The sequence below is a fragment of the Equus caballus genome, chromosome 10, assembly GCF_041296265.1.
Source record: "Equus caballus isolate H_3958 breed thoroughbred chromosome 10, TB-T2T, whole genome shotgun sequence".
In the NCBI taxonomy this organism is placed as follows: domain Eukaryota; kingdom Metazoa; phylum Chordata; class Mammalia; order Perissodactyla; family Equidae; genus Equus; species Equus caballus.
The window spans coordinates 8,733,360-8,761,017 of record NC_091693.1 but is presented as its reverse complement, the minus strand read 5'-3'; the positions used below and the strand labels follow the sequence as shown (position 1 = coordinate 8,761,017).

The window sequence follows — 27,658 nt, the reverse complement described above, 5'->3', positions numbered from 1 at the left end:
CCTCCCCCCAGGATGGCCCTCTCAGGACAACCTCTCTCTACCCCACTATGCTGCAGCCTGCGAGCAGGCTCTCGGTGGGACCAAGCGACTTAGCCTGTGGGCAGCCTTCGCGCACGCGCGGTGCTCTGACCATGCTCAGTGGGCGTTGTCTGTGTGACGTCTGCTCGGACCGGTTTGAAACGTTCTCTGGGAGCGACGGCCCCAAAATTCTGGGAAAGAATCCTGATTAGCGTCAGCAGTTTGAGAAGCTACATGTTGACAGAAGCTGTGGGAGTGAACAAAGTCAGCCATGTTCTGAGAGATGGAGCTTTGGTGATTGTGAAGTCATTTTAAGTTTTTCTTGAGAGACATGATGGGATAGAAAATCCTTGTCTTGAAGGATGAAAGACTCAAAAATGAGCCGCAGAGAACACCCCCTGGGAAACAACAGCACTAGGTACTCAGAGAGTGGACGTGAAAGCTCCTTTTAATTCCAGCCTGGGGGGGTCTTACGCATCAATCCCAGCCTCAAGGGGTCACAGGATTCTGCTGTGTTGGGCTCAAGAAACCTGCAGCCTTGGCTTCCCCAAGGCTTATCACTATGGCTTGAAGTCACTCAGGCTCGAAGCAGGTCCTGGTAGCAACCATAAATCCCTTCCAGGATGAAGGAAAAAAAAAAGATTGGCAACAATTGTTAGCTCAGGTGCCAATCTTTAAAAAAATAGTAATAAATTAAAAAACATAAGGAAATAAATGACTGAGGACCAACTTAGACTAGGATCTTTGAGTGACAGAAAAACTTCAGTCACAGGGTCTGCAGTAAGGAATTTAAATTATATTGGGAGAGAAAGACATTTAAACTCTTTGATACAGTGACAAAAATAGAGGCTGAAATTCAGCTAGAATTTGGTTCAAATTCTGTTGTAAAATATATTAGTGATGTGTCTTGAAGCATTTTAATTTTGCTCTGAAAGCCTCATTTTTCCTTATCAGTAAAAAGAGAATAAAAACCTCCTCTTTATGTTTGTTATCAATTACTTTATGTAAAGAACCAGCAGGACTCTAAGAAAGGCAGCTTTAAACCAGCGAAAGAAGAATGGAATGGACCTGATGAAAACAAGCAATTTGGTGTGAGAGGGTAAGGATAGAAATGTATAATAGTGATTTGAGGAGAGGAATCCTGTATGGAGAAGAATGGTCCATAAGGAAAGGAAAGATTTCAGCTGGAAAAGAATACAGTGGAGGCATATTCAGAGCCTACAGGGCCAAGTATTGACCTGAGAGCCTTGAAGAACTGAAAAGGACACTGGATGTGGAGTTTGAGGTTAGGCTGACTTTGGAATTATATAGCCCCAAAGAATATTGCAATGCTGAAGCAGAGAAAGCTCTCATCTTCTAAAGCTTGTGATCAAATATGGTTTAAGTCAAAATTTTGAGAAAAATAATGCTTATGATGATTTGTCCCAAGCTAGGATTGCCAGATCAAATACAGGATGCCCAGTTAAGTTTTCATTTCAGCTAAACAATGAATAATTTTTAAAAAATTTTTTATTGAGTTAATGATAGGTTACAATCTTGTGAAATTTCAGTTGTACATTATTGTCTGTCAGTCGTGTTGTAAGTGCACCCCTTCACGCTTTGTGCCCACCCCCACCCCCCCTTTCCCCTGGTAGCCACTAATCTGTTCTCTTTGTCCACATGTTTAAATTCCTCATATGAGTGGAGTCATACAGAGATTGTCCTTCTCTATCTGGCTTATTTCACTTAGCATAATTCCCTCAAGATCCATCCATGTTGTTGCAAATGGCACAATTTTGTTCTTTTTTACGGTTGAGTAGTATTCCATTGTATATATATACCACATCTTTTTTATCCAATCATCTGTTGATGGGCACTTAGGTTGCTTCCACGTCTTGGCTATTGTAAATAATGCTGCAGTGAACACTGGGGTGCATGGGACTTTTGGAATTGCTGACTTCAAGCTCTTTGGATAGATACCCAGTAGTGGGATGGCTGGATCGTATGGTAGTTCTATTTTTAATTTTTTGAGAAATCTCCATACTGTTTTCCATAGTGGCTGCACCAGTTTGCATTTCCACCAGCAGTGTATGAGGGTTCCTTTTTCTCCACAACCTCTCCAACATTTGCTACTATTAGTTTCAGATATTTTTGTCATTCTAATGGGTGTAAGGTGATATCTTAGTGTAGTTTTGATTTGCATTTCCCTGATGATCAGCGATGATGAACATCTTTTCATGTGCCTATTGGCCATTTGTATATCTTCTTTGGAGAAATGTCTGTTCATGTCTCCTGCCCATTTTTTGATCGGGTTGTTTAATTTTTTGTTGTTGAGTTGTGTGAGTTCTTTATACATTATGGATATTAAGCCTTTGTCGGATGTATTACTTGCAAATATTTTTTCCCAGTTAATGGGTTGTTTTTTTGTTTCAATCCTGTTTTCCCTTGCCTTGAAGAAGCTCTTTAGTCTGAGGAAGTCCCATTTGTTTGTTCTTTCTATTGTTTCCCTTGTCTGAGAAGACATGGTGTCTGAAAAGATCCTTTTAATACTGATGTCAAAGAGTGTACTGCCTACATTTTCCTCTAGAAGCCTTATGGTTTCAGGTCTCAGCTTTAGGTCTTTGATCCATTTTGAGTTTATTTTGTGGCTTTCCAGTTTTCCCAGCCCCATTTGTATGCCCTCAGCTGTCCATAGATGTGTGGTTTTATTTCTGGGCTTTCAATTCTGTTCCATTGATCTGTGCACCTGTTTTTGTACCAGTACCATGCTGTTTTGCTTACTGTAGCTTTGTAGTATGTTTTGAAGTCAGGGATTGTGATCCCTCCAGCTGTGTTCTTTTTTCTCAGGATTGCTTTAGCAATTCGGAGTCTTTTGTTGCCCCATCCGGATTTTTCTTGGGACTCTTGCTTTTAGAACCTTGAGCTACAAGGTAAGATGACTGAGGCTACTGTGCTGTTAAGAAGCCCAAACTAGCCCACATAGAATGAGCACATGGAGAAATCCTGAGATTACATGAAATAAGAGAGATGTCCAGTCAGGTCCGAGTTGCTCCTGGAACTCCACACTGTTCCGGGTTCAGCTGTCCTGAAAACCCTGAGCCAGAACTGTCCAGCCAGGCTGCTCCTGAATTCCTGACCCAGAGAAACCATGAAAGATAATAAATGACTGCTGTTTGAAACCATTAAACTTGAGAGACTGAAGATACAAACAGAAAATGCCAGATCATATATGACAATGGAACTCTGACCCACAAACTCTGCAGCAACCAGCTGGTTTCCAACCAGGAAACCAAACTCCAACCTCGGCAGCAATCAGTCCAGAACAGTCAGGACTTGGTCAGTGACTTCCTTTCCCTATTTTTTGCCTCTGCTTCCAACTCAGGACCAACGAAAGAAAGCCAAATACGGTCTGCAAATCAATCACATAAGATGCACTGCTTCTGGTTAGCCCACCTCCAGCTTCTCTGTACCAGTAACCTCCAGTCAGAGCACACCTGAAGTCTTCCCTTTTTTCACTAGGAAGCTTTCCCACTCCCCAGCCTGCCTTTGAGTCTCTGCCAAACACAAGTGATGGTGGTTGTAATGTCAGTAGTTTGAAACAGCCTAACAGTAACAAGGTAAGACGTTAATTACATAAGTGGCATGTAGAATTTACAAAATATTGTGGAAGAACACAATGTTCAATATATATTTGATTTAAAAAGTAGGTTAAGAAGACAAATATTTATGTGAAAGGATGTAAGCTGAAACATAGCTATGTCTGGATGGAGAAATTACAGGTATATTTTATTCTTGAGTGTAGACGGCGGGTGGAGGCCGGTGTTTGTTTCTGGACTGGTTTGTCCAGCCCCGCCAACGGGACGTTCCCAGGTGAAACTCCGAGCTCACCTGAGCTGGCCTCGCCACGCCCCCGCCGCGCCTTGGGGCGGGGCTTCGCGCGCGCCCCCGGCCTGCGCAGGGGCTTCTGGGAGACGTAGTCCAGCGGCCCGCGCCCCCTGGACTTTGCTGGGGGCCCCGCGGTTGGGCCGGGCTGGATCCGCGGGACAGCGGCCCGCGAGGGCCCTGTGGTGGCCTCCGTGCCCAAGACCTCCAGGCGGACGCCTGGAGAGGTGAGTTCTCCAGTCTTAGGGGATGAGGGCGGTGGTAATAGCGGGAGGTCTCCGGGTCGCGCGAAGGGGCACAGGGAAAACCGAACGTCCGGGGGTCGCGGAGTCCCGCGGGAGACGCAGGGGGCGCCTTCGTTTTATTGAGAAGGGGGCGTATGGCTGCGACTGTGTCCCCCCAGATCGGTCGGCCCCCATGCATCCCTGGGTTGGGGGGCAGCAGCCAGGGGTCCTTGGATTCAGGGGGCAGCCCAGGCCGGGCATTTTGGTTTGGGGAGCAGCTGGGACATTGCAGCCCCAGGTTGGTGGAGTGAGGATAGTGAGGCAGCTTCTAGGGTAGCGTCTGGGGCTGTATGTTCTTAAGTGTGGGGGCGGGAGACGTGTGCATTCTCAGGTTAGGGAAATGGTGGCAGGAGTTAGGAAGTGGGTGCCCCTGGGTTTGGGATGTAGTGGAGGTCATGAGTCTTGGTCTTTAGAGTTATAATGTGTACTGGCATCCCTGGGTTTGGAGGTGTGGCTTGGACTTTGAGGAGGGCGGGCCACAGTCTTCTCTGTATCCCCGCTCCTGTGAGACCACCTTCACCTCTGACTCAGAGGGCTTTTCCGTAAGTGGGTCAAGGGGTGTGTTATCAGAGGGATGACCAGATTGTCCTGGACACCAGGGACGGCTGTTCCTCCAGCCAGGTCCTCTGTGGATTGCCAAAGGACTCCCCCTACTTTGCATCTGAGAAACCCCAGAGCACAAAGAGCTCAGCAGCTTCTCTAAGCTCCCTGGTGCTGTGGAGTTAAATGACTTTCCCCTGGGGACTTGTGTCGGGGATGGCAAAGCTGGGAATGTCACACCTTGAATCACCTCCACAGGTATCTGCAGAAGAGGATTCTCCACACCCTTGGCCAGAAGGGCTCTAGAGGGCTTGTTTCCCCTTTATTGTCCCAGTGGCAGTTTTAGTCCCAGGTGTTAAAGATGGAGGTGTCCCAGCTGTGAATTTGCTATCACGGCTTGACCCCTGAGTCACAGGCCTGGCTGAATCTCTGCAAAGCCCCTCTGAGTGCAGTGGTTGTGGGATGCGCATGCCCTAAATTCTCTGTGGTTCTGCTGGTCGAGGTTGGCTCCTGACTTTTATTTTCCTTTTAGGTAAGGGTGGATCTGCAGACACCGGGTATGAGGACTTCTGGCATGTGACTCCGTCTTCTTTACCCCCAGCTCCTTATTCTGCCCTCTTGGGAATCTGCTGGCCTTGAGAGATCTGTGAAAAGAGGAGAAAATGGCTCCCGGGTTCCTGGCAGCAAGACCCACAGTGAGTGGGATTTATCCTCTTTCATGCAGGAATCCCTGTCCCCAGTTAGGTGACGTGTTTGTTCACTGCCTTGCAGAGCCCTCGAAGGATCTAAGGCAAATGTGAATCATGGCACAGCTTTGGGAAACCCCAGGGGAAAGCCCACTCTCCTTCCTCAGTTCCCCGCCGCTACCACCTCTGCTACCACATCAGAGCCCTTGGCACGCCTTCGCCTTTGCTTTCCATTGATTTAGTCCTCAGTGGTTTAGCCTCTCTTGCACATGCCCTAGTCTGTGCTCTGTACATTGGGAAGTGCTGTCTTTTCTTGAGGGCTTGTAGGTCTTGTGAGATTTGTTTTGTTTTTTCCTTACTGCAATGGATTTTAAAATTTAAATAGTATCAAGTTTACAGAAGAATTTAAAGAATAATACAAAGAACTCCCATATGCCCTTCACTTGCATTCATCAATTGCCAACTTTTTGCCTCAGTTACTTTATCATTCCATCTCTGTGTGTATAGTTACCATTTTATGCATCATTTGAGGATAAGTTGCAGACATCATGTCTATTACTGCTAATTACTTCAGCATGCATCTCCTAAAAACAAGAACAGTCCCTTAAATAACTGTAGTATAATTTAGAAAATTTAACATTGATACAATACTATTGTCTAATCTCCAACTCATAATCAAAATTTGCCAGGGCCAGCCCCGTGGCGTAGTGGTTAAGTTTGCACAGTCCACTTCGGCGGCCCAGGGTTTCACTGGTTTGGATCCTGGGTGCAGACCTAGCACCACTCATCAAGCCATGCTGAGGTGGCGTCCCACACAGCACAACCAGAAGGACCTACAACTAGAATATACAACTATGTACTGGAGGGCTTTGGGGAGAAGAAGAAAAAAAAACAGATTGGCAACAGATGTTAGCTCAGGGTCAATCTTTAAAAAGAAAAAATAATTGCCAATTGTCCTAATAAATTATTTATGGCTTTTTTCCCCTTTATTTCCTCTATTTAGTCTTCTTTAATCTGGAACACTTTCTTAGTGTTTCTCTGTCTTTATTGATCTTGACATTTTTGAAGAGTGCTGGCCAGTTATTTTGTAGAATGTTCCTCAGTTTGGATTTGTCTGAGGGTTCCTCATGATTAGATTCACGTTATACACTTTTGGTAGGAATAACACAGAAGCTATTCCTCAATGTGTCGTTTCAGATGGCACATAATACTAATTTGTTTCATTACTGATGATACTAACTTTAATCACTTAGTTAACATAGGGCGTGCCAGGTCTCTCCACTGTGAAGTTCCTGCTTGGGGGTTGAAGAGGAAGGGAGCAGATCTCTTAAGCCAGCTGCCACTGTCATGTGGACAGCATATTAAAGTGCGGGCAGAGAGGGAGTAGAATCTAGCATAGGAGGCAGCCATAGTGCTCCAAGTAAGAGTTGATGGTGTTCTGGACCAGAATAGCAGTGGAGATGGAATGAAATGAAAATGTTCGAGAGCTATTTAGGAAGTAAAATCAATGGGATTAGGTGATTAACTTAAGGAAGTGTCAATACCTAGACTTCTGGGTTTTGCAACTAGATGAATGGTGGTATGATTTTCTGAGATAGGAAATAGAGAGGGCACCAGATTTTGGCAAGTATGTGTGAAAATGGGGAATCAGGAAGTGTGTCCATCAGGATCCCAGAAGGAAGCAGATAACATGCACAAGGGATGACTGAGGAGACCTTAATTAAGGGACTGTTTAAAAGGGTTTCAGAGACCATTGTGGGATGGTTTCATTGTCCCTGAATCAGCAACAGAATGGAGCCCTTACCACCACAGGCTGAAAGGGCCAGGAAGGAGCGCGGTTCTTGGAACCTGGTTTCTTCTTTGACCATTTGGTTATTTAGAAGTACATTGCTTAATTTCCACGTATTTGTGAGTTTCCTAAATTTTTTTCCGGTTACTGATTTCTAATGTCTTCCATTGTGTTCAAAGAACATAAACTTTGTACTATTTCTATAATTTTAAATGTATTGAGATTTGTTTTATGGCCTAGCTTGTGGTTCATCCTGGAGAATGTTCCATTGTGATTGAAAGTTCCAATATACTTGAAAAGAATATATTCTGTTGTTGGATGGAGTGTTCTATACTTGTCTGTTACGTCTAGTTGGTTTATAGTTTCGTTCAAGTCTTCTATGCCCTTGTTGATCTTCTATTTAGTTCTATCTATTATTGAAAGTGAGATATCAAAGTCTCCAAATATTATTATTGAATTATCTATTTCTTCCTTCATTTCTGTCAGTTTTTGTTTCATGTATTTTAGTGCCCTGTTACTAGATGCATATATATTTATAATTGTATATATTCCTGACGTATTGAGCATTTTACCATTATAAAATGTCCCTCTGTCTCTAGTAACAATTTGTGTTTAAAGTGTATTTTGTGTGATCTTAGTATAGCCACTCTAGCTTGCTGTGATTGCCGTTTGCATGCTTTTCCATCTATTCCTTCTTTTTACCTATAATCAGCTTGTATCTTTGAATCTGAAGTGTGTCTCCTGCAGACAGCAAGTAGTTGGATTGTGTTTGTTTTTGTAATCTAGTTGGACAATCGGCCTTTAGATCGGATATTTTAGTCCATGCACATTTAATGTTATTATTGATGTAGTTGGATTTACATCTGTCATTTTACTTATGTTTCTCTATGTCTTGTGTCTTTTAGTTCCTCTATTCTTCTTTCAGTTTTGTTTTGCATTAAGTGGATATTTTCTAAGGTAGCATTTTAATTTCTTTGGTTATTCATTCACTGTATTATTTGAGTTATTCTTTTGTTGTTGCTCTGAAGCTTACCATACACATCTTAATTTATCCAAATCAGCTTTCAATTTATACTAGCTTAATCCTAGTGATGTATAGAAACCTTACACCTTAATAGATCCTATTTCCTCTTCTCCCTTCTTGTCCTATTATCGTTATGCATGTTATATCTCTTAATGTTACAAACCCATCTGTAATAATTTACTGTCTGTAAGAATTTACTTTTCCATCTGTAAGAATTTCTTAAGTCTGATACAGCTTTGCTCCTACTCACCTTCTCGGTGGTGTTATTGGCATAAAATGTATCCATGTTACATTTCTGTATGTTATAGGGCCAAGAATTCATTATCCATATTATTTAACATGATTCCTTTTTAAATTAGCTAAGACAGGAAAGGAGAAAAATATGCTCTTAAACTCTTTTTTTTATAATTCCATAATTACCTTTACCAGGGCTCTTTGGTTTTCGCGTGGATTTGAAATACCATCTGAGGTCACTTGCTTTCAGCATCAAGAACTTCCCTTAGTATTTCTTGTAAGGCAGTTTGCTAGCAACAAATTCTCTCAGCTTTTGTATATCTGGAAAAGTCTTTATTTGGCCTTCAATCTTGAAGGATAACTTTGTTGGATATAAGATTCCTAGGTAACAGTTTTTTACTTTGACCACTCTGAATATTTTATCTTGCTGCTGTCTGGCCTCCATTATAACAGCCGGTCTAAAAGCTGTTAATCTTATTTTGGTTCCTATCTTCGTAATGAGTTGTTTTCTTTTGCTGCTTCCAAGATTTTCTCCTTGTCTTTGACCTTCATCATTTTTACTATGATGTGTCTGTCTGTGGGTCTCTTTCCATTTAGCCTACTTAGAGCTAATTGAGCTTTCTGGATGTGGAAGTTAGTGTTTTTTGATAAATTTGGGGAGTTTTCAGCCATTATTTCTTCTAATATTTTTCCTGCTTCGCTAACCTCCTTCTGGTACTCCCATTACTTGTATGTTGGTGTGCATAATGGTGTCCCACAATTCTTTGAGGCTGTCTTCATTTGTCTTCATTCTTTGTTCTCTGTGTTCTTTGGTTTGCATAATCTCTATAATCTATCTTCAAGATGGCTTATTCTTTCTTCTGCCAGTTCTTATCTACTGGTGAGCGCCTCTGCTGAATTTTTTATTTCAGTGATTGTACTTTTTGACTCCAGAATTTTCACTTGTTTTTTTAAATTTATGTCTCTTTATTGTTATTCTCTGTTTGGTGTGACGTTGTCATCATACGTTACTTTACTTCTTTTTTTGTTATTATAAAAAACACGTAACACAATCCAGCAATCACGCTCCTTGGTATTTACCCAAAGGAGTTGAAAATGTATGTCCAGACAAAAACTTGCACACACACGTGTTTTGGGCAGCTTTATTCATAATTAGCAAAATTAGGAAGCAACCAAGATGTCCTTCAGTAGGTAAATGGGTAAGTAAACTGTGATACATCCAGACAGTGGAATATTATTTAGCACTAAAAAGAAATGAGCTATGGAGCCATGAAAAGACATGAAGGAACCTTAAATACATATTACTAAATGACAGCCAATCTGAAAAGCTACATACTGTATCATTCCAACTATATGACATTCTGGAAAAGACAAAACAATGGAGACAGTAAAAAGATCTGTGGTTGCCAGGGGTTTGCAGGGGAGGGAGGGGTGAATAGGCAGAGGATTTTTAGAGCGGTGAAAATACCCTGTGGTACTATGATAGTGGATACATGTCATCATAAAGTTGTCCACATCCATAGACTGTACAACACCAAGAGTGAACCCTAAGATAAACTATGGGTTTTGGGTGATAATGATGTGTCACTCACTATAGGTTCACCAATGGTAGCAAATGTACCACACTCGTGAGGGATGTTGATAAAGGAGGAGGCTATCCATGTGTAGGGGCAGGGGGTAAATGGGAAAGCTCTGTACCTTCCCTTCAGTTTTGCCATGAAGCTAAAATTGCTCTAAAAAATAGCCTTTTTTTTTTTTTTTGAAGTTTAACAGAGGTTGTCTCCAGGGAGAGAGACGGGAAGAGGTAGACTTGTCATTATATGTACTTTTACACAAATAAACATGCATGCATGATACCTTTTCAAAAATAAAAATAAAAATTCTTGGAAAGGAAAAGCTCTTTGAACCAACAGGAGTTTAGGAAAGAGAAAGTTTATTTATTTTATTCTGTTACTTTAATATGTAAATAATTTATATTGTCTATAGTATTGTTCATTCTGAAAGAAACTTTACAACCCCTGTGATGGAATACAAAGAAATAGCTTTCAGGTTCAAAAGGCTGTCACTAAAAGTAATTCTATAGGGGCTTTCCCCGTGGTGGAGTAGTTAAGTTTGCGTGCCCTGCTTCGGCAGCCCAGGGTTTGGCTGGTTCAGATCCTGGGTGCAGACATGGCACTGCTCATCAAGCCATGCTGAGGCAGCATCCCACATGCCACAACTAGAAGGACCCACAACTAATAATATACAACTATGTACTGGGGGGCTTTGGGGAGAAAAAGGAAAAATTAAATCTTTAAAAGTAATTCTACAATCAACAGAATCCACTTTTTTGGTTAGCTGGGTTGATATGGGACAGCATATTCTTCTTCTGTCTGGATATCTTCACTTGAGTATCTTACAGATTTTGAAATCCAACACATTCAAAATAGAAACACTTATTTTTCACCTTTAACACACACTCCTTTCTGTTTACCATCTCAGTACAGAGGCGCCCAAGCCAGAAACTTGGGCATTTATCATTTCTTCCTCTTTCTGACCCTCACATCTAAATCCTATTGATTCTGCCTCTGTAATGCCCAACAAATTTATCCCCTTTCCCCATCTTAGTTGCCAGCACCTTTGGGCCTTTGCTAACTTTATTTCAGGAGCGTCTATTTGGTCTCCCTGCCTCCCTTCTTTCCTCCACAAAGAAGTGATTGTTTAGACAGCAGATTTACAAAACTGAAAAGTCTTTTTATAGTAGCCAAAGCTGATTAGGAAATTAAATTGTGGAGAAAAGATTCTGTTCACAAAAGCAACAAAAATATCACACACATTGCCTTGAAGCTAAGAAAAAACATGCAAGATCTTTAAGAAGGCAACAAATTCCCTGAGGGACAAGAACATTACTCGTTGTTCTTAGATTTTAAGAGGTTATTTAAAGTTCTAGACGTATTTGGAACAATGTGAAATGCTTTTAAGGATATTATGCAAGAAATAAATGTTCCAGAACTTGCTGGGAAATACATGCATATAACACACACACAAACTGTTATCAGTGTCCAGACTATCCCGTCTGTAAAATACACGGACATTCAGTAAGCTGTTACATTCACCCCTCTCTGTGTTGTGGTTTTAGATCTAAATTTCTTTTTTTACTGAGTTAGAAGTACAAAGGAACAGTAGAAAAATTATGGCAGCCTTTAAGGTAGCAAGAGTAATACAGTCAGGTTTATAAATCAAGAAATGGTAGACTGTCAGGGATCTTGGGTATCTTTCAGTGAATTTACTTTTTTGTTTATTTATTTTTTTGTGAGGAAGATTAGCCCTGAGCTAACATCTGTGCCCATCATCCTCTACCGTGCATGTGGGACACCTCCACAGCATGGCCTGATGAGTGGTGCGCAGGTCCACACCCGGGATCTGAACCCACGAACCCCAGGCCGCCAAAGTGGAATGTGCGGAACTTTAAGCACTCGGCCATGGGGCCGGCCGGGAGTATTTACTTTTAAAGGCTTTATGACCTTTATTATAAATGTTAATGAACAAAGTAATTAGAGAACTTTTGGAAAATCTAGAAAAAAGAAACTCATAAGGCCCCACATTTCCCCAAAGGTAATCATTGTAAAGGACTTGATGTCTCTTTCCAGACATCTTTTTGCATTTGCTTCTAAACTTACATGGAGGTGTGCACATAATTTTTAAAAATGAAAATATTAATAATCTGCAGTTTGCATTTTTTCTCCAAACATCGTAACATGAACCTCTTTCTAAGGTAATCTATAATGTTATCTTCTCTTTGAAGAAATTTCAAAAACTGTATTATTGCATAACTTTGCTAACTAGAGTTTCTTAGAATCAGTATAACTTCTTAAATTTTTGCAAAGATTTTTTTTTCTGAAGAAGATTTGCTCTAAGCTAACATCTGTTGCCCATCTTCCTCTTTTTCTTTTCCTCCCCTAAACCCCAGTACATAGTTGTATATTCTAGTTGTAAGTCCTTCTAGTTCCTCTACAGCCACCGCCACAGCACAGCTGCTAGTGGGCAAGTGTTTGGTTCTATGCCTGGGAACCAAACCCAGGCTGCTGAAGCAGAGTGCCCTGAACTTTAACCACTAGGCCGTCAGGCCTGGCTCAAGAAAGATTTTTCGAGTGAGATGTAAATTGTATACAATAAATTGTACAAATCTTAAGGCGCATCTTGATGGATTTTTACATACACGTACACACCAATGAAACCACTACCCAAATAAATGCATAGAATATTTCTGTCACAGAGTTATCTTTGTGCCCCCTCCCCATCAGTTTCCCCTGTAGGCAACCACTGTTTCTGATTAGTCTTGTCTATTCTAGAATTTTGTATAAATACAAATTGTATTCCCTTCACTCAACATAATATCTGTGAAATTCATCTAGCTGTCACCTTAATGTTTAGTTCTTTCATTTCTTATTCTATAGTCTTTACTCATTTAAAAACAAAGTAGCATAACATTTTGCTTGTTAAACACACTGCTTGTTAAAAATAGAAGAATACAATTGGGTATAAAGTTGAACATGAAATTAGCCTGTGCCAATTTCCCATCTAATGCATTGACCATCGTTTACATCTGTGTAAAATTGTCATACTTGAAAAAACTTACCAAGTGCATCTTAACAGAGTTTGGCTGCTTTCCTGTGAAGTTATATTACAGTTGTCTGTCTTTGTCAGTATGTACGGAGCTGCCTTCTTCTTCAGCAGGTACTACGTGTCGTGTGGTCAGGGTGGATGTACTTTCAGAGGATTACAAATGCTGCCACAGTAAATACCTCTGCACTCATATCTTCATGCGCTTGGGCAAGTTTTTTATGTAGAATTGGAATTGTGGGGCCAAAGGTGTTCTGTATATTAAAAAACATTTTTTAGGGAACTGATTTTTTTTTATTGAGAATTAGCTGACACATGATAAACTGCACATATAAAGTGTTCGATTTGCTATATTTTGACGTTTGTACACTCATGAAACCATCATCTCAATCAAGGTCATGAATGCACCTGTCGCCCCAAAAGTTTCCTTGTTCACATTGTAGTCCCTGCTTCCTGACCTCCCTGCCCCTCAGTTTGATGGGTATGTCAGATTACTCCCCCCAAGAAGGCTGTGCCCATTTATGTTCTCACAGCACATGGGAATAATTGTTTTCCCATGGTCTCACTAGTGATAAGGTTTTCAGATTTTAAAACATTTACTGATTAATAGTAAAAAAGATAAACTCAAGAATTTGACAGGTTCACTTTTTGAGATTGTGAATTTATATTCCAAAGTGGGAGGTTTCGAGGAAAGCCTCATGGAGGAGGCTCATTGCTCCCTTGTGACTTGATCAACCCGTGAAGCTACAGTCCAAGGGAGGTCAGGTCTGGGTGCCCTGAGGAAGTAGGGCCATGCCTTGCACACGGTAGGTGCTTAATAAATGTCCGTTGCCTTAACTGTGCTTTAGTCTAGTTAACTGTGCTCTCGCTTAGACTGAGAGGTCCAGGAGCCAGCCTGATGTCTGGGACGTCTCCTCTCCTGCCTACAGGAAAGCAGCTGCCTGAGCAGGAAGGCAGCAGGGGATCCCCGCCATACAAGAATTCCATCTTGGGCGGAGACGACACCTCCAGAAACTCCCTCTGGATGTTCCAGGTGGGGTGTGGAGAGGCTGAAGAGAGATCCCCCAGCACAGCCCTGGGGCTGAGGGGATTCCCCTCCTAATAGGGAGGGCAAGATGTGCGAACGTGTGGAAGTTAGAGAGACGGCGAAGGCTGAGGAGAAAGGTGAGAGTTAAGGCATCACCAGGCGCATAGTGGGTATTCGGTAAATTTTTGGAAGGAGGGAAGAAGAAAGAGTCTGGGTTCGAGGGCCACCTATAAAAGTAGAAAGAAAGGAAAAGACATCCAGGGAAGGGCATGTCAGGTAATGATAAACAAGACCAATGTCACCAGCTGAACACAATGTGCCCCCTTCTCCCATCTCGATGACTAAGACGCTGGTCTGCTTCAGTGAGCCAGGTTCGGTTCTCTCTGCTTCTTTCTTCCCCAGCACTGCCTTGTGAGGGCTCTGCCCTCCCTCAGGAAGAGGAGAAAATGCCCGAAGTACAGGTAAGTTGCAGTCCACCTTCTCTCTCTGGAAATATCACCCCCATAGCTCATTTTAGGGGCTGGGGAAGGAGAGCAATGTAACACACATTGCATGCTGGCCCTGGGCTAGACATGTGTTACTCCATTTTCTCTATTTAATCCTCAGAACGGCTGTCTGAGCATTGCTGGTAGGAGTGCAAAATGGTATAATATACTTTGGAAAACAATTTCAGAGTTTCTTATGAAATTAAATACATACTTACATTGACCCAGAAACCCCATTGTTGGTATTTACCCAGGAGAAATGAAAACATATGTCCACACAAAAATCTGTATGTGACTATTCATAGCAGCTTTATTCATAATCATTCCAAACTGAAAACAACCCAAATGTCTATCGGCTGGTAAATGGATAAACAAAATGTGTTAATCCATATAATTAAGAACTACTCGGTAATAAAAAAGAAGGAACAAACTACTGATACCTATAACAACATGAATGAATTTCAGAAGCATTACACTGAGAAAAATAAGCCAGAGACAAAAGAGTGTTTGCTATATAATTTCATGTATATGAAATTCTAGAACAGGTTGAATTAAGCTATAGTGACAGCAGATCAGTGGTTGTTGGAAGAGGGGCAGGGATCAACTGGGAACAGCATAAGAGAACTTTCCGAGGTGATGGAAGCGATCTATATCATGACTGGTGTGTGAGTGACACAGGCGTATCCTTTTGTCAAAACTCATTAACTGGAATACTGAAGATTTATGTAATTCACTATGTGTAAATTGTACCTAAATTAGAAAAAATTTGTACACAGAAACAACATGAAAAACAACTTCCTTCTCAAAAAAAAAAAATCTATATGGTGTTGGGGACATGCTTATTTTAGAGAAGAGGAAAGAGGATCAGAGAAGGTAATTTTTTTTTGTCCAGCATAATCTGTTTGGCCTCTTAGACTTTGCACAAAAGCGCCGTCTAGGATGCCTTGCCATCCTGCTCGCCCCCACCAGCTCCCATCACCCCCATGCTGTGAGTCACCAGCTCTCTGGAAACCCCCCTGTCTACATTCTCTATTTCACAGGCTTAACATATCTGCCAAGAGACCAGGCTGCCGGGCTGTGACGCTGTCTGTTGTCTGATGCTTGCACCATCCCTTCCTCCCCCTCATGGCTGTTCTAGGCCCTCCCCTCTCTCTTCCTGCTCTGAACAACCCCTCCCCAGGAGGGAACCCCACCTTCCCCACACTATTCTGACTTCCAGTACTGTAGATTCGTTTTGCCTGATTTTGAACTTTATTTAATGGAATCACACAGCATGTACTCTTTTGTTTCTGGCTTTTTCAATATTATGTTGTGAGATTAACCCGTGTTGTGGCATGTAGTTGTCATTTGTTCATTTTCACTTCTGTATAGCGATAGTTTCTAAAACTTTTTGCCTTTAGGATCCCTTTACACTTTTTTTTTTAAAGATTGGCACCTGAGCTAACAACTGTTGCTAATCTTTTTTTTTGCCTGCTTTTTCTCTCCAAATCCCCCCAGTACATAGTTGTATGTTTTAGTTGTGGGTCCTTCTAGTTGTGGCATGTGGGATGCCACCTCAGCGTGGCCTGACAAGCAGTGCCATGTCTGTACCCAGGATCCAAACCAGCGAAACCCTGTGCCTCCGAAGCACAGTGTTCGAACTTAACCGCTCAGCCACCTGGCCGGTCCCCCCTTTACACTTTTAATAACAACTTTTCTTATGTGGGTTATCAATATTACCATATTAGAAGTCGAAACAAAATTTTTAAATATTTATTAATCTATTCAAAAATAAATCCATTACATGTTAATACCACATTTTATGAAAAATACTTACTTTTCCAAAACAAAAAAATTTATAGAGAAGAATGGAAATGTTTTACATTTTTGGTATTAATTAATAGCTGGCTTAATAGAAGACAGCTGGAATCTCACACCTGCTTCCACATTTTCTCTGTTCCCAGATCACACATCATGTAGCCTCTGGAAAACTCCTTGTATGCTTGTAAGAGAATGAGAGTGAATAAGCCCAATAATATCTTATAATTATTATGAAAATAATTATTAACTTTACAGACCCACCCATCAGTGTCTCAGGGAACCTCAGGGGTCCCTGGACCACACTTTGAGAACTGCTACTGAATATTGATCTTTTATGTGACTATACCACCGTTCATATAGCCTTTCTACTGTGGATGTGTGAATGGGATTTGGGGCCCGTAATAAACATTGTTAATACATAATCATCAGAGAGAGGTTCCCTGGATTGCACATTTCCTTACTGTTAATACATGTCTTGCACCTTATCACACAACTGTCCACTTCCTTTTCTTCCCAGCTGGAATTCACCACCTCCCTTTCCTCTGTTCACATTCTAACCATCCCACAAGTCTGGTACGTGGCTTTCTCCATGGCACCTGCCTTGGTGGCCCCAGCCCACCCTAGACTCCTCCTTCTTTGGACCCTTCCCTGAGTGAATTCTCAAGCTTATTCTCCTGAGTCGTAGAATGTGGTTCAGACAGCACCTCTGGAATTGTGTAGCTTTTGGTGTACTCTGATTGAAATTTGAGTCTTCTCACCAAAGAAACCTTAAGGGTCGGAGAGTTTAGAAATGGGCCTCCTGTATCTTTTCCATCTTCTTTGTAATATAACACAAACAGGTGCTTGGATGCGTGCCTAAATTAGCCTAGCTCAGGACCCTGGAAACTGCCAGGACCACTTAGAGATGTCAGAATTCACTGGTGCTTGTCAGCTGCATTCCTACGTGGGAATGGGTGTGTCTGAGGGTGACTCTGTTTGTTGTTTTAGGAGCTGGTGACATTCAAGGATGTGGCTGTGGACTTTACCCAGGAGGAGTGGGAGCATCTGGACCCCTCTCAGAGGCACCTGCACAGACAAGTGATGTTGGAGAACTATGGGAATCTCACCTCCTTGGGTGAGAACAGCATCTCAGTGGTTCAATTGTATGGATTAAATCCTGAGGGGATTTGCATTTGGGGATCCGCGTATTCCAGATCCGTTATGGCAGTGGGGTCAGACTTGAGATGCATACAAGTGCCTGAGACGATGGTTAGAAATGCTGGTTCCTGTCCAAATTAAAGGAGACTAGAGAGACACGATAACTAAATGTGATGCTTTATCCTGGATAAAAATATCCAGGTGAGCCAGCCCTGATGGCCTAGTGGTTTAAGTTCAGCATGCTCTGCTTTGGCGGCCTGGCTTTGGTTCCTGGGTGCGGAACATCATCACTTGTCTGTCAGTATCCATGCTGTGGCGACGGCTCACATAGAAGAACGAGAAGGGCTTACAACTATGCACAACTATGTACTGAGGTTTTGGGGGAGAGAAAAAAGGAGGAAGATTTGCAATAGATGTTAGTGAAGGGTGAATCTTCCCCTGCAAAGAAAATAAAAAAATATGGGAAAAGAGTGCTAAAAGGGACATAATTGAGACAATTGGCATTATTTGCAAGTTCACTGTGGGTTAGATAATAATACTGTGTCAATGTGAAGGTTCCTAGCTTTGATGGCTGTACTGTGGTTATGAAGGAGGAAATATATACTGAAGAATTTAGTCCTAGAGAGCCATGGGGCCTGTGACTTTCTCTCAGATGGTCTAGAAGAGAATCCCATGTGTGCGTAGAGAGACTAATAAAGTAAATGGGTCAAATAACAACAGTTGGTGAATACGGGTTCAGGTTCTATGGGTGTTCTTGGTGTTACTCTTGCCACTTTTCTATAAAATCAAAGCTTATCCAGAAAAACCTATGTCCCTGGCTTCTATCACCAGGGCTAGTGCTTCAGTGGATTTGGGATGGAGTCTGCATTTTTGACAAGTCTCTTCAAACCACGCTTTGCACAGTGCTTCCCTGGCAGGCACAGAATCATTACTGCCTGTTCAACTCATTGAGAATTATTACTGTGTTACATTGCAAATGGGCCTCTTCACTGACATCCCCTGGAACTCCTGGAACCCTTTTTGTTTTGGGAAATATACGTATATGTATGTCTATATAAATATAGGTAAATTTAAATGTAATATTAATGCGTAATGGATTTTTTCACCTTTTCCAGGCTTCAGAGGACCTTCACGAATACCAGGGGCTAAGATGTGACTTGTGGGAGGGTTCTTGTCCACATCACAGTGCCCTAATCCTTGGGTCTCTCCCCTCAAGCGGGGCATTTGCTGCCCAAGCCAGAAATGACCTTCCATTTTGAACAAGAAGATGATGTGTGGGTGGAAGAAGAAATACCAAGACGCTCCTATTCAGGTGAGAACCAGTCGGCCAGGAGTAAATGCCATCAATAACCCTATGAATCCATGATCAGTGGGTGTCAACTTTAAAAATATATATTATTTGACTTTTTAGGCTGATAATTTAATTGAAAATATTTAAACGTTTATTTGATTAGAGATAAATATCTTTTTTAATAAAAGCATTAAATGCCCAAGTTCCTCAAATGCTCTTGGTACCAGCCTTACTATCTTAGTGGTTCCTTATTAAAATTTTTGACAGATATTCACTCCACAGTTGTATGAAAGTTATGTTTTTAACTTTTTGATAATTATACTTTGGAAGCATTAACCCATTTGTAGCTCACAGAATTTGACTCAGTGTTTCTAATAGTATTTAGTTTCCTTGACTAATGAGAAGGTCCCCAGTATCTTCTCCTTCCCCTTGAAGCAAAAATGAAAGACCTAAAGCCAGGAGGACGGAGACCAGCAGCCCAGCACTCGTCCGTTCAGTGAAGTTTCTTTGTCTTGCCAGTATTTCCTGAGTGTGTCCAGGAACCCCGTGCAGCCAAAAGCTCTGCTCACTTTCATCACCTAGTTTTCTTTGTCCCAGGAGTCAGGGATGAGAAGGATAGGATTCTCCGTTGGCGAGTGCCTCCAAGAGAAAAACCCTATAGCTGTCCCCATGGTGGCCAAGGCTTCTGACAGCTCAGAAACCTTCTAATTCACCGGCGAACCCATAGGGGAGAGAAGCCCCCTCCGTATGATGGGTGTGGAAAAGCGTTCACGGAGAGGAGAGCAGACCTTAACCTTCCCGTGCTCCTCCCGGGAGAAGAGCCCTCCCAACGTACAGAGCGTTCCAGAGTGTTCACCTCGGGATCTGCCCTGAGAAGGCACAAGAAGGAGCACAGGGGAAAGAAGCCTCACACATGCGAGGAACGTGGGAAGCACTTCAGCCGCAGCTCCAACCCGCCCATCCACCGGCGAGGACACACAGGCGAGAAGCCCTTCCGCTGCTGCGACTGCGGCAAGGACTTCAGCCGCAGGGCAGCCCTGCAGATCCACCAGAGCGTCCACACAGGAAGGAAGCCGCATGCCTGTGAGGTGTGTGACCGGGGCTTCACCTCACGCTCAGCACTGGCACGGCACCAGCAGGACCATGCAGGGGACAAGGCCTATGTGTGTGACGCGTGTGGCCGGGGCTGCAGCCTCTACCTGCACCAGTGTGTCCACACTGGGGAGAGGCCGTTCCACTGTGAGGCCTGTGGCATGCGCTTCAGCTGGAGCAAGGACCTGGGCATCCACTGGAGGGTCCACACAGGAGAGCGGCCCTACAGGTGTGGGGCTTGTGGGAGGGACTTCAGGCATCACTCGGCCCTCGAGAGGCACCAGAGGGTCCACACAGGAGATAAGCCCTATCCCTGTGCTGTGTGTGGGAAGGGGTTTAGTCAGAGAGGCCACTTGCGGACACACCAGAAGGTGCACTGTAGGGAGAGGCTGCCCAAATTGGGCTCCATTCATGCAGGTACCTTCCAGAGCCAGGGGGAATGCCAGGGCATGGGTGCTGAGGTGCACGGCATGGCTCAGGCATAATGGTCTATGGCATTTGTGAGTGTGTATACACAAAAGAGCACAGATCACAAGGGTGCAGGTTGATGAATTGTCACAAAGTGAAGACACCTGTGTCCACACTTGGATGGAGAAACAAAACATTTCCATCTCTCCCGAAAGACCTCTGCATTCGCCTGTCCATTCTCTACCCCACAAGGGAATTACTCTCCTGCCTTCTAAAGCCTTAGTTTTACGAGTTCTAGAATATCATATAAGTGGAATTACACACTATGTAATATTTCGTGTAGGACTTTGCTCAACATCTGTAAGAATCATCCATGTTGTGTGTATTCAGAAGTTCATTCATTTTGTCACTGAGTAGTATTCCTCTGTATGGATGAACCACTGTTTGTCCATTCAGCTGTAGAGGGACATTTATATTTGAGTTATTTCCAGGTTTTGGTCATTAGGAATAAAGCTGCTGTGAACATTTGGGTACGCATCTTTGTGTGGACATATACTTTCATTTCTCTTGAGTATACTTGAGTATATACTTAGGAGTGGAATTGATGGGTATTCTAAAACTTTTTTAAAAACTTGTCACTTTTTAAAAAACTGGGCTTATTAAAGTCCTGAAATACATGGTTAATTTTCACTACATGTCAATGTACAGAAAATAATTATGCCATCTAAGAGTATTATCTTGTACATTGGATTTTTACATGTACTTGGAAAATTTCCAACAAATATAGCAATAGAACAGTGTAACAAACGTCATGTAGCTTCAACAATCAATTCATGATAAATTTTGTTTCCTCTATTCCAGCCTCCTCCCTCACACTCAATCCTGAAGTATTTAAAGCAGATCCTAGACTAGGATATTGTTTCATCTTTAAATACTTTAGTGTATATCTTCAAAGAATAAACATCTATTTAAAAATATGTTTTTCAAAGAATCACCCTTGCTTCAAAACAGATTTTTTTTTATTGAGGTAAAATTCAGGTAACATAAAATTCACCATTTTAACCACTTCGAAGTGTACAATTCAGTAGTTTTTAATACATTCACAATGTTGTGCAGCCATCAGTACTGTCTAATTCCAGAGCACTTCCATCAGGCCAGAAAGAAACCCTGTTACCATTAAATAGTCACTCCCCATATTCCCCTCCCCCAGCCTCTGGCCACCACTAATCTACTTTCCGTCTCTATAGATTTCCCTATTTGGGCATTTCATATAAATGGAATCATACAATATGTGGCCTTGCATGACTGGCTTCTTTCACTTACCATCACGTTTTCAAGGTTCATCCATGTTGTAGCGTGTACCAGTACTTCATTCCTTTTCATGGCCCAACAGTATTCCGTTGTTTTGATACACAACATTATCCATTCTTCAGTTGATGGACATTTGAGTTGTTTCCGTTTTTTGGCTTTTGTGAATAATGTCACCATGAAAATTCATGTACAAGTTTTTCATTGAGCATATGCTTATAATTCTCTTGGGTGTATCTGGAGGAGTGGAATTGGTGGGTCATGTGGTCATTCTGTTTAACTTTTTGAGGAACTGCCAAACTGTTTTCCATGCTGGTTACACCATTTTACCTTGCCACCAGCAGTGTATGAGGGTTCCAGTTTTTCCACATCCTCACCAACACTTGTCATTTCCTGTTTTTGTTTTTGTTTTTTTGATCCTAGCCATGCTAGTGGCTGTGAAGTGGTATCCTATTGTGGTTTTGATTTACATTTCCCTAATTACTAGTGATCTTGAACCTTGTTTCATGTGTTTATTGGTCATCTGTGTATCTTCTTTGGAGAAATATCTGTTCAAGTCCTTTGCCCGTTTTTATTTTATTTTATTTTTTGAGTAAGATTAGCCCTGAGCTAACATCTGCTGCCAATCCTCCTTTTTTTTTTGCTGAGGAAGACTGGCCCTGAGCTAAAATCCATGCCCATCTTCCTCTATTTTATATGTGGGACGCCTGCCACAGCATGGCTTGACAAGCGGTACATAGGTCCGCACCCAGCATCCAAACCCGTGAACCCTGGGCCACTGAAGCGGAATGTGCGAGCTTAACTGCTATGCCACCAGGCTGGCCCCCATTTTTATTCTTTTTATTTATTTATTTTGCTGAGGAAGATTTGCCCTGAGCTAACATCTGTTGCCAATCTTCCTCTTTTTGCTTGAGGAAGATTCACCCTGAGCTAACATCTGTGCCAATCTTCCTCTATTTTTTGTATGTGGGATGCCACCACAGCCTGGCTGCTGACAAGCAGTGTAGGTCTGTGCCCGGGAATCAAACCTGGGCCACAAAGTGGAATGTGCCGAACTTAACCACCAGGCCATGGGGCTGGCCCCCTCCTTTGCCCATTTTTAAATTGAATTGTTTATCTTTTGTTGTTGAGTTGTAAGAGTTATTTATATAATACCAGGCCCTTATCAGAATATATTCTTGCAAATATTTTCTCCCATTCTTTGAGTTGTATTTTCACTTTCTTGTTGGTGTCCTTTGACATTTGTTGGCATAAAGTTATTTATAATATTCTCTTATAATCCTTTTTATTTTCTGTGAGGTCAATAGTAATGTCCCTGTTTTCATTTCTGATGTTAGTAACTTGTGTCTTCTCTTTTTTTCTTAGTCCATTTAAAGGTTTATCAATTTTGTTGATCTTTTCAAGGAACAAACTTTTGGTTTCATTGATTCTCTATTGTTTTTCTATTCTCTGTTTTGTTTATATCATTTCCAATCTTTATCGTTGCCTTCCTTCTGCTTACTTTGTGTTTCTTTGCTCTTCTTTTTCTAGTTCCTTAAGGTGGAAGATTAGGTTACTAATTTGGGCTGTTTCTTCTTTTGAATGTAGCAGTATACAGCTATGACTTTCCCTCTGAGTACTGCATTGGTTGCAGTCCATAAGTTTTGATGTGTTGTGTTTTTGTTTTCGTTCACCTCAAAGTATTTTCTAAATTCTATTGTGATTTTTCCTTTGATCCACTGGTTGTTTAAGAGTGTAAATTTAATTTCAATGTAGTTGTGAATATTCAGATTTCCTTCTGCTATTGATTTCTAATTTCAATCCATTTTGATCAGTGAAGATACTTTAAATGGTTTTAATGTTTATAAATTTATTGAGACTTATTTTGTGGTCTAATATATGTTCTATCCTGAAGAATATTCCATGTACACTTAAGATTGTTTATTCTAATGCTGTTGGATGGAGTGTTTTATATATGTCTTTTAGGTCTACTTGGTTTATAGTGTTGTTTGAGTCTTCTGTTTCCTTGTTGATCTTCTATCTAGTTGTGTATCCATTAACGAATGTGGAATATTGAAATCTCCAGCTAGTATTGTTGAACAGTCTATTTCTCCTTTCAATCCTGTCAGTGTTTGCTCCATATATGTTGGGGCTCTGTTGTTAGCTGCTTATATGTTTATAATTGTTATATCTCCTGATAGATTGACACTTTAATTAACATATAACGTCCTCTTTTGTCTCTTGTAACCTTTTCTGACTTCAAGTTTATTTTGTCTGATATTATAGCCATCCCAGGGCTCTCTGAGTTATTAATTACATAAAATGTCTTTTCCATGCTTTGACTTTGAAACTCTTTGTGTCTTTGGATCTAAAGTGAGTCTCTTGTAAACAGCAAATAGGTAAATCATTTTAAAAAATCCATTCTGCCAATCTCTGCCTTTTAATTAGAGAGTTTAATCCATTTACATTTAAATAATTCCTGATAAGAAAGGACTCCTGCCATTTGGCTATTTGGTTTTTATATTATACATGTTTTGTTCCTCAAATTCCTCCATTTTTGCCTTCTTTTATTTTTGAATTTTGTAGTGTACCATTCTGATTCCCTTCTCATTTCTCTTTCTGTATATTTTTTATTTTCTTAGTTGTTATGCTGGGGATTTCAGTTGACATCTTAAACTTATGTCAGTCTAGTTTGAATTAATACCAACTTTGCCTCCATAGTATAGAAAAACTCTGCTTCTTTACAGCTCTGCCCCTCTTTTTGTTGTTATTGTCACAAATTACATCTTTATACATGTGTCCATCAACATAGACTTATAATTATTGTTTAAATTCATATATGAATTAAGACAAGTTATAGACCCAAAAGATACTAATACTGACTTTTATATTTACCTATGTAGTTACCTTTGCTGGTATTCTTTATTTCTTCATGTGGATTCAAGTTTTTGTCTAGTGTCGTTTCATTTCTGCCTCAAGGACTCCCTTGAGCATTTCCTAAAGGGCAGACCAATAGTGATGAGCGTTCTCAGTTTTTGTTCATCTGGAAATGTCTTAATTTCTCCTTTTTTTCTAATGGGTAGTTTTACTGGATATAGAAATCTTGTTAACAGTTTTGATTTTTCTTTTTCAGCACTTTGAATATGTCATCCCACTGCCTCTGGCCTTCATGGTCTTTAATGAGAAATCAGCTATTAATCTTGTTAATGATTCCTTGTACATAATGAGTGGCTTCTCTCTTGCTGCTTTAAATATTCTCTCTTTATCTTTGGCTTTCAACAACTTGATTATAATGTATATTGGTGTCAATCTCTTTCAGTTTATTCCACTTGGAGTTTTTTAGATGTATAGATTCATGTTTTTAATCAAATTTGGAAAGTTTGTGTCCAGTTTTTTAAAATATTCTTTCTTCCCCTTCCCTACCCAGTTTGGGACTACCATTTTGTGTATGTTTGTATGCTTGAAAGTGCCCCACAGGTCTCTTAGGCTCTATTCATTTTTCTTTCTTTTCCTTTCTGCTCCTCAGACTGGATAATTTCATTGCACGTATCTTCAAGTTTCCCAGTTGTTTCTTCTGCCTGTTCAAATCTGTTGTGTCCTCTAGTGAATTTTTTATTTCAATTATTGTACTTTTCTGATCCAAAATTTCTATTTGGTTCCTTTTTTATAAATTATTTTCCTTTATTGATATTTTCTATTTGGTGAGGCATTGTTCTCATGGTTTCCTTTAGCTCTTTGAGCATATGTAAAATAATTTATTTAAAATTGTTGTCTATTCAGTCCAATGTCTGAGCTTCTTCAGGGATAGTTTCTATTAATTTCTCTTTTTCCCCTGTGTATGAACCATACTTTCTTGTTTCTTTGCACACCTTGTAATGTTCTGTTGAAAACCAGACATCTTTAATATTACAAGATGGCAACTCTGGAAATCATCTTTGCTCCCTTTCCTAGAGTTTGTTTTTGCTGCTTGTAATAGTTCTTGATATTAGTTTGTTTAGTGACTGTTCTGAACTAATCTTGTAAGGTCTATATTCTTCATCATGCATAGTCACAGAAGTCTCTGTTCCATTGGTTTGTCGTGAGCTAGTGATTTGACCAAGATTTCTTTTGCCTGGAACCAAAAATAACCCCCTAGTCTTTGCAGATGTACTGTGTGTGTGTGTGTGTGTGTGTGTGTGTGGTGGCACACCGTCAACACTTAGGCATTTTGTAGGTAAGCCTTAGCCTTCACTTCCTGCTTGCACAGAGCCCGAAGGTCAGTCAGAGGTGAGGCTTTGGAACCTTATCTACTAAGATATAAATAAAGAGTATTTATTGAAGCCTTAGCTTTGGTGACAAAAGTACTTCAACATCTTAAATCATTTATGTGTATATCTATATATATCTCGTTTCATATTATCCTATCATTATATCCTATCATATAAAGGAGGATACTTTAACTCTTAAGAGGAATGAGTTTGCTTTTTATCTACTGTCTTGAAGTGCTGTCCATGGTAAATTGTTATATGAAAAAAGTAAAATGGTTTAAATAAAATAATGAAAACATATGTTTTTTATATGTTTGCAAATACTTATATAAATCCTGGAGAACACTGTGGAAAGATGTTCATTTCTTGTTAACACTGGAACTGGGTCAGACGGTGGAATTGGAGGGAGAATACTGACTTTTCCATATGTAATTAAATAGATGGAGAAAGAAAACTCATAAAACGATTGAAGGATAGAGATCAAGAAAGCACAATTTTTAAAAAGAGTCCAAAAGTAGCCATATATCATAGTGACTAAACTTGTGGACTTGGAACCCAGTCTTTATGGGTACAAATCCTTTCCACTTGCTGTGTTACATTGGGCAAAGACTTCTAGTGCCTTGTCTGGTCTTATTTTCTACATTTAAAAAATGTGAATAATTTTACCTATATCTTTTTTCAGGATGAAATGGTATATAATCCATTGTTTATAACAAATAGATTTTATCTATGTAAAATACTGCACAAGACCTGGCACACAATAATTACTCAAATTGATTTTACTATGGGTTTTACTGTCACTATTATTACTGATTCAGTAGAAGAATGTGTTGAGTTGTTGGATGGAAAGTCAAAGACACTAAGATTGAAAAAGAAATTTTCAGCTACATGCTGTTTATGAGAGATAACTAAAACAGATTATGGGTTGAAAATACAGGGATTTTTGAAAAAGATATCATAGGAAAATGTTAACAAAAAAGATTCAAGTATGGCAATATTAATATCAGACATACAGAAAGCAAGGAATAATATTCAATAGGACAGAAAGGGTCTAAAGTTCTATACCACTAGATGAGAAAAATACTAAACAAGTGGAAGAAAAGGCAGGAAAGAAAAGGACAAGAAAGCAAAATAAATGGGATCCTTGAATATGAAGGGAGCAGTGAGTTTAAGTCATAAGCATACAAATATGTTCAGCATAAATATCCTAGTAGGAGAAAACCGCTTAGTATTGTATCATGTTAAGTTTTTGGTTTGGGTAATTGTATTATGGTTATGTAGGATGTTAACATTTAGGGGAAGATGTTAACACGCAGAAACATTCAGGGTAGGTTGTAGTTAAAAAGTTAAGCACTGATAGAACCAAGGAATGGGACTAATAAAGCAAACAGGGCAGAACGTTAGAATGAGTCCAATCACTCTGCTCAGAGAGATGTGAGACATTATTACTTCTTTAAAAATAATCAAAATAATTTGGAAATTAAAAATGAAATCACTGAAATAAAAACAGTATAATAAACAAGCTGAATGGAAGAATGAATAGTTTAAGATGGACATGTTGAACAGGAAGACAGATCCGAGGAATGTGCCAGGATGCAGTACAAATGGCAAGTATGAAATAACACATGAAGGTCATGGAGGATTCTGAAGGTCTGTTGTGTTCTCATCTCACAGAAATTCTAGAAGGAAAGAGCAGCCAGCAAGAAAGGGGGTGGGGCGGGGGGGGGGGGACATAGAAGCCTATTCCCTGCAGCTGTAGACTGGGAGTCCACAGGTCCAAGGGGCCACAAATGATCCTGAGTGTCATGTGTTGGCAGCTGGGGTAGAAATAGACACGCTCACAGGT

The 27,658-nt window shown here is 40.7% G+C and overlaps 2 protein-coding genes across 9 annotated transcripts in view; both read left to right on the top strand.

The window, feature by feature from the left end:
* LOC100052230 (zinc finger protein 850) overlaps nt 1–27,658 on the top strand; it is an 82,631-nt gene that overhangs the window by 21,866 nt on the left and 33,107 nt on the right. Inside the window, 1 exon segment of the mRNA XM_070225603.1 lies at nt 3,800–4,106. Within this exon segment, the coding sequence (XP_070081704.1) occupies nt 3,800–4,106 (307 nt within the window).
* On the top strand, nt 292–25,766 carry LOC106782082 (zinc finger protein 239). 8 transcript variants are annotated; one of them, XR_011422329.1, is made up of 7 exons: nt 3,964–4,106; nt 5,236–5,398; nt 13,912–14,202; nt 14,468–14,526; nt 17,338–17,464; nt 18,603–18,799; nt 19,298–25,766. XR_011422329.1 is itself a non-coding variant. In XM_070224342.1 (6 exons), the coding sequence occupies exons 3-6, from the start codon at nt 14,154–14,156 to the stop codon at nt 18,641–18,643; spliced, it is 276 nt and encodes a 91-aa protein (XP_070080443.1). In that variant the 5' UTR covers nt 292–3,614; nt 5,305–5,398; nt 13,968–14,153; the 3' UTR covers nt 18,644–20,807. The 8 variants fall into 8 exon arrangements, 3 of the variants coding, with proteins under 3 accessions (XP_070080443.1, XP_070080442.1, XP_014588998.2); XR_011422331.1 differs by having other exon boundaries at nt 3,971–4,106; nt 13,968–14,202; nt 19,376–25,766; XR_011422330.1 differs by having other exon boundaries at nt 3,973–4,106; nt 13,968–14,202.

Excerpts from the sequence above, each read along its gene's own strand:
- LOC106782082 (XM_014733512.3), top strand. The coding sequence starts at position 18,730 with ATGACCTTCCATTTTGAACAAGAAGATGATGTGTGGGTGGAAGAAGAA. Across the intron at positions 18,800-19,597 it reads ACCAAGACGCTCCTATTCAG|AGCCCTCCCAACGTACAGAG; the intron begins GTGAGAACCAGT and ends TCCCGGGAGAAG.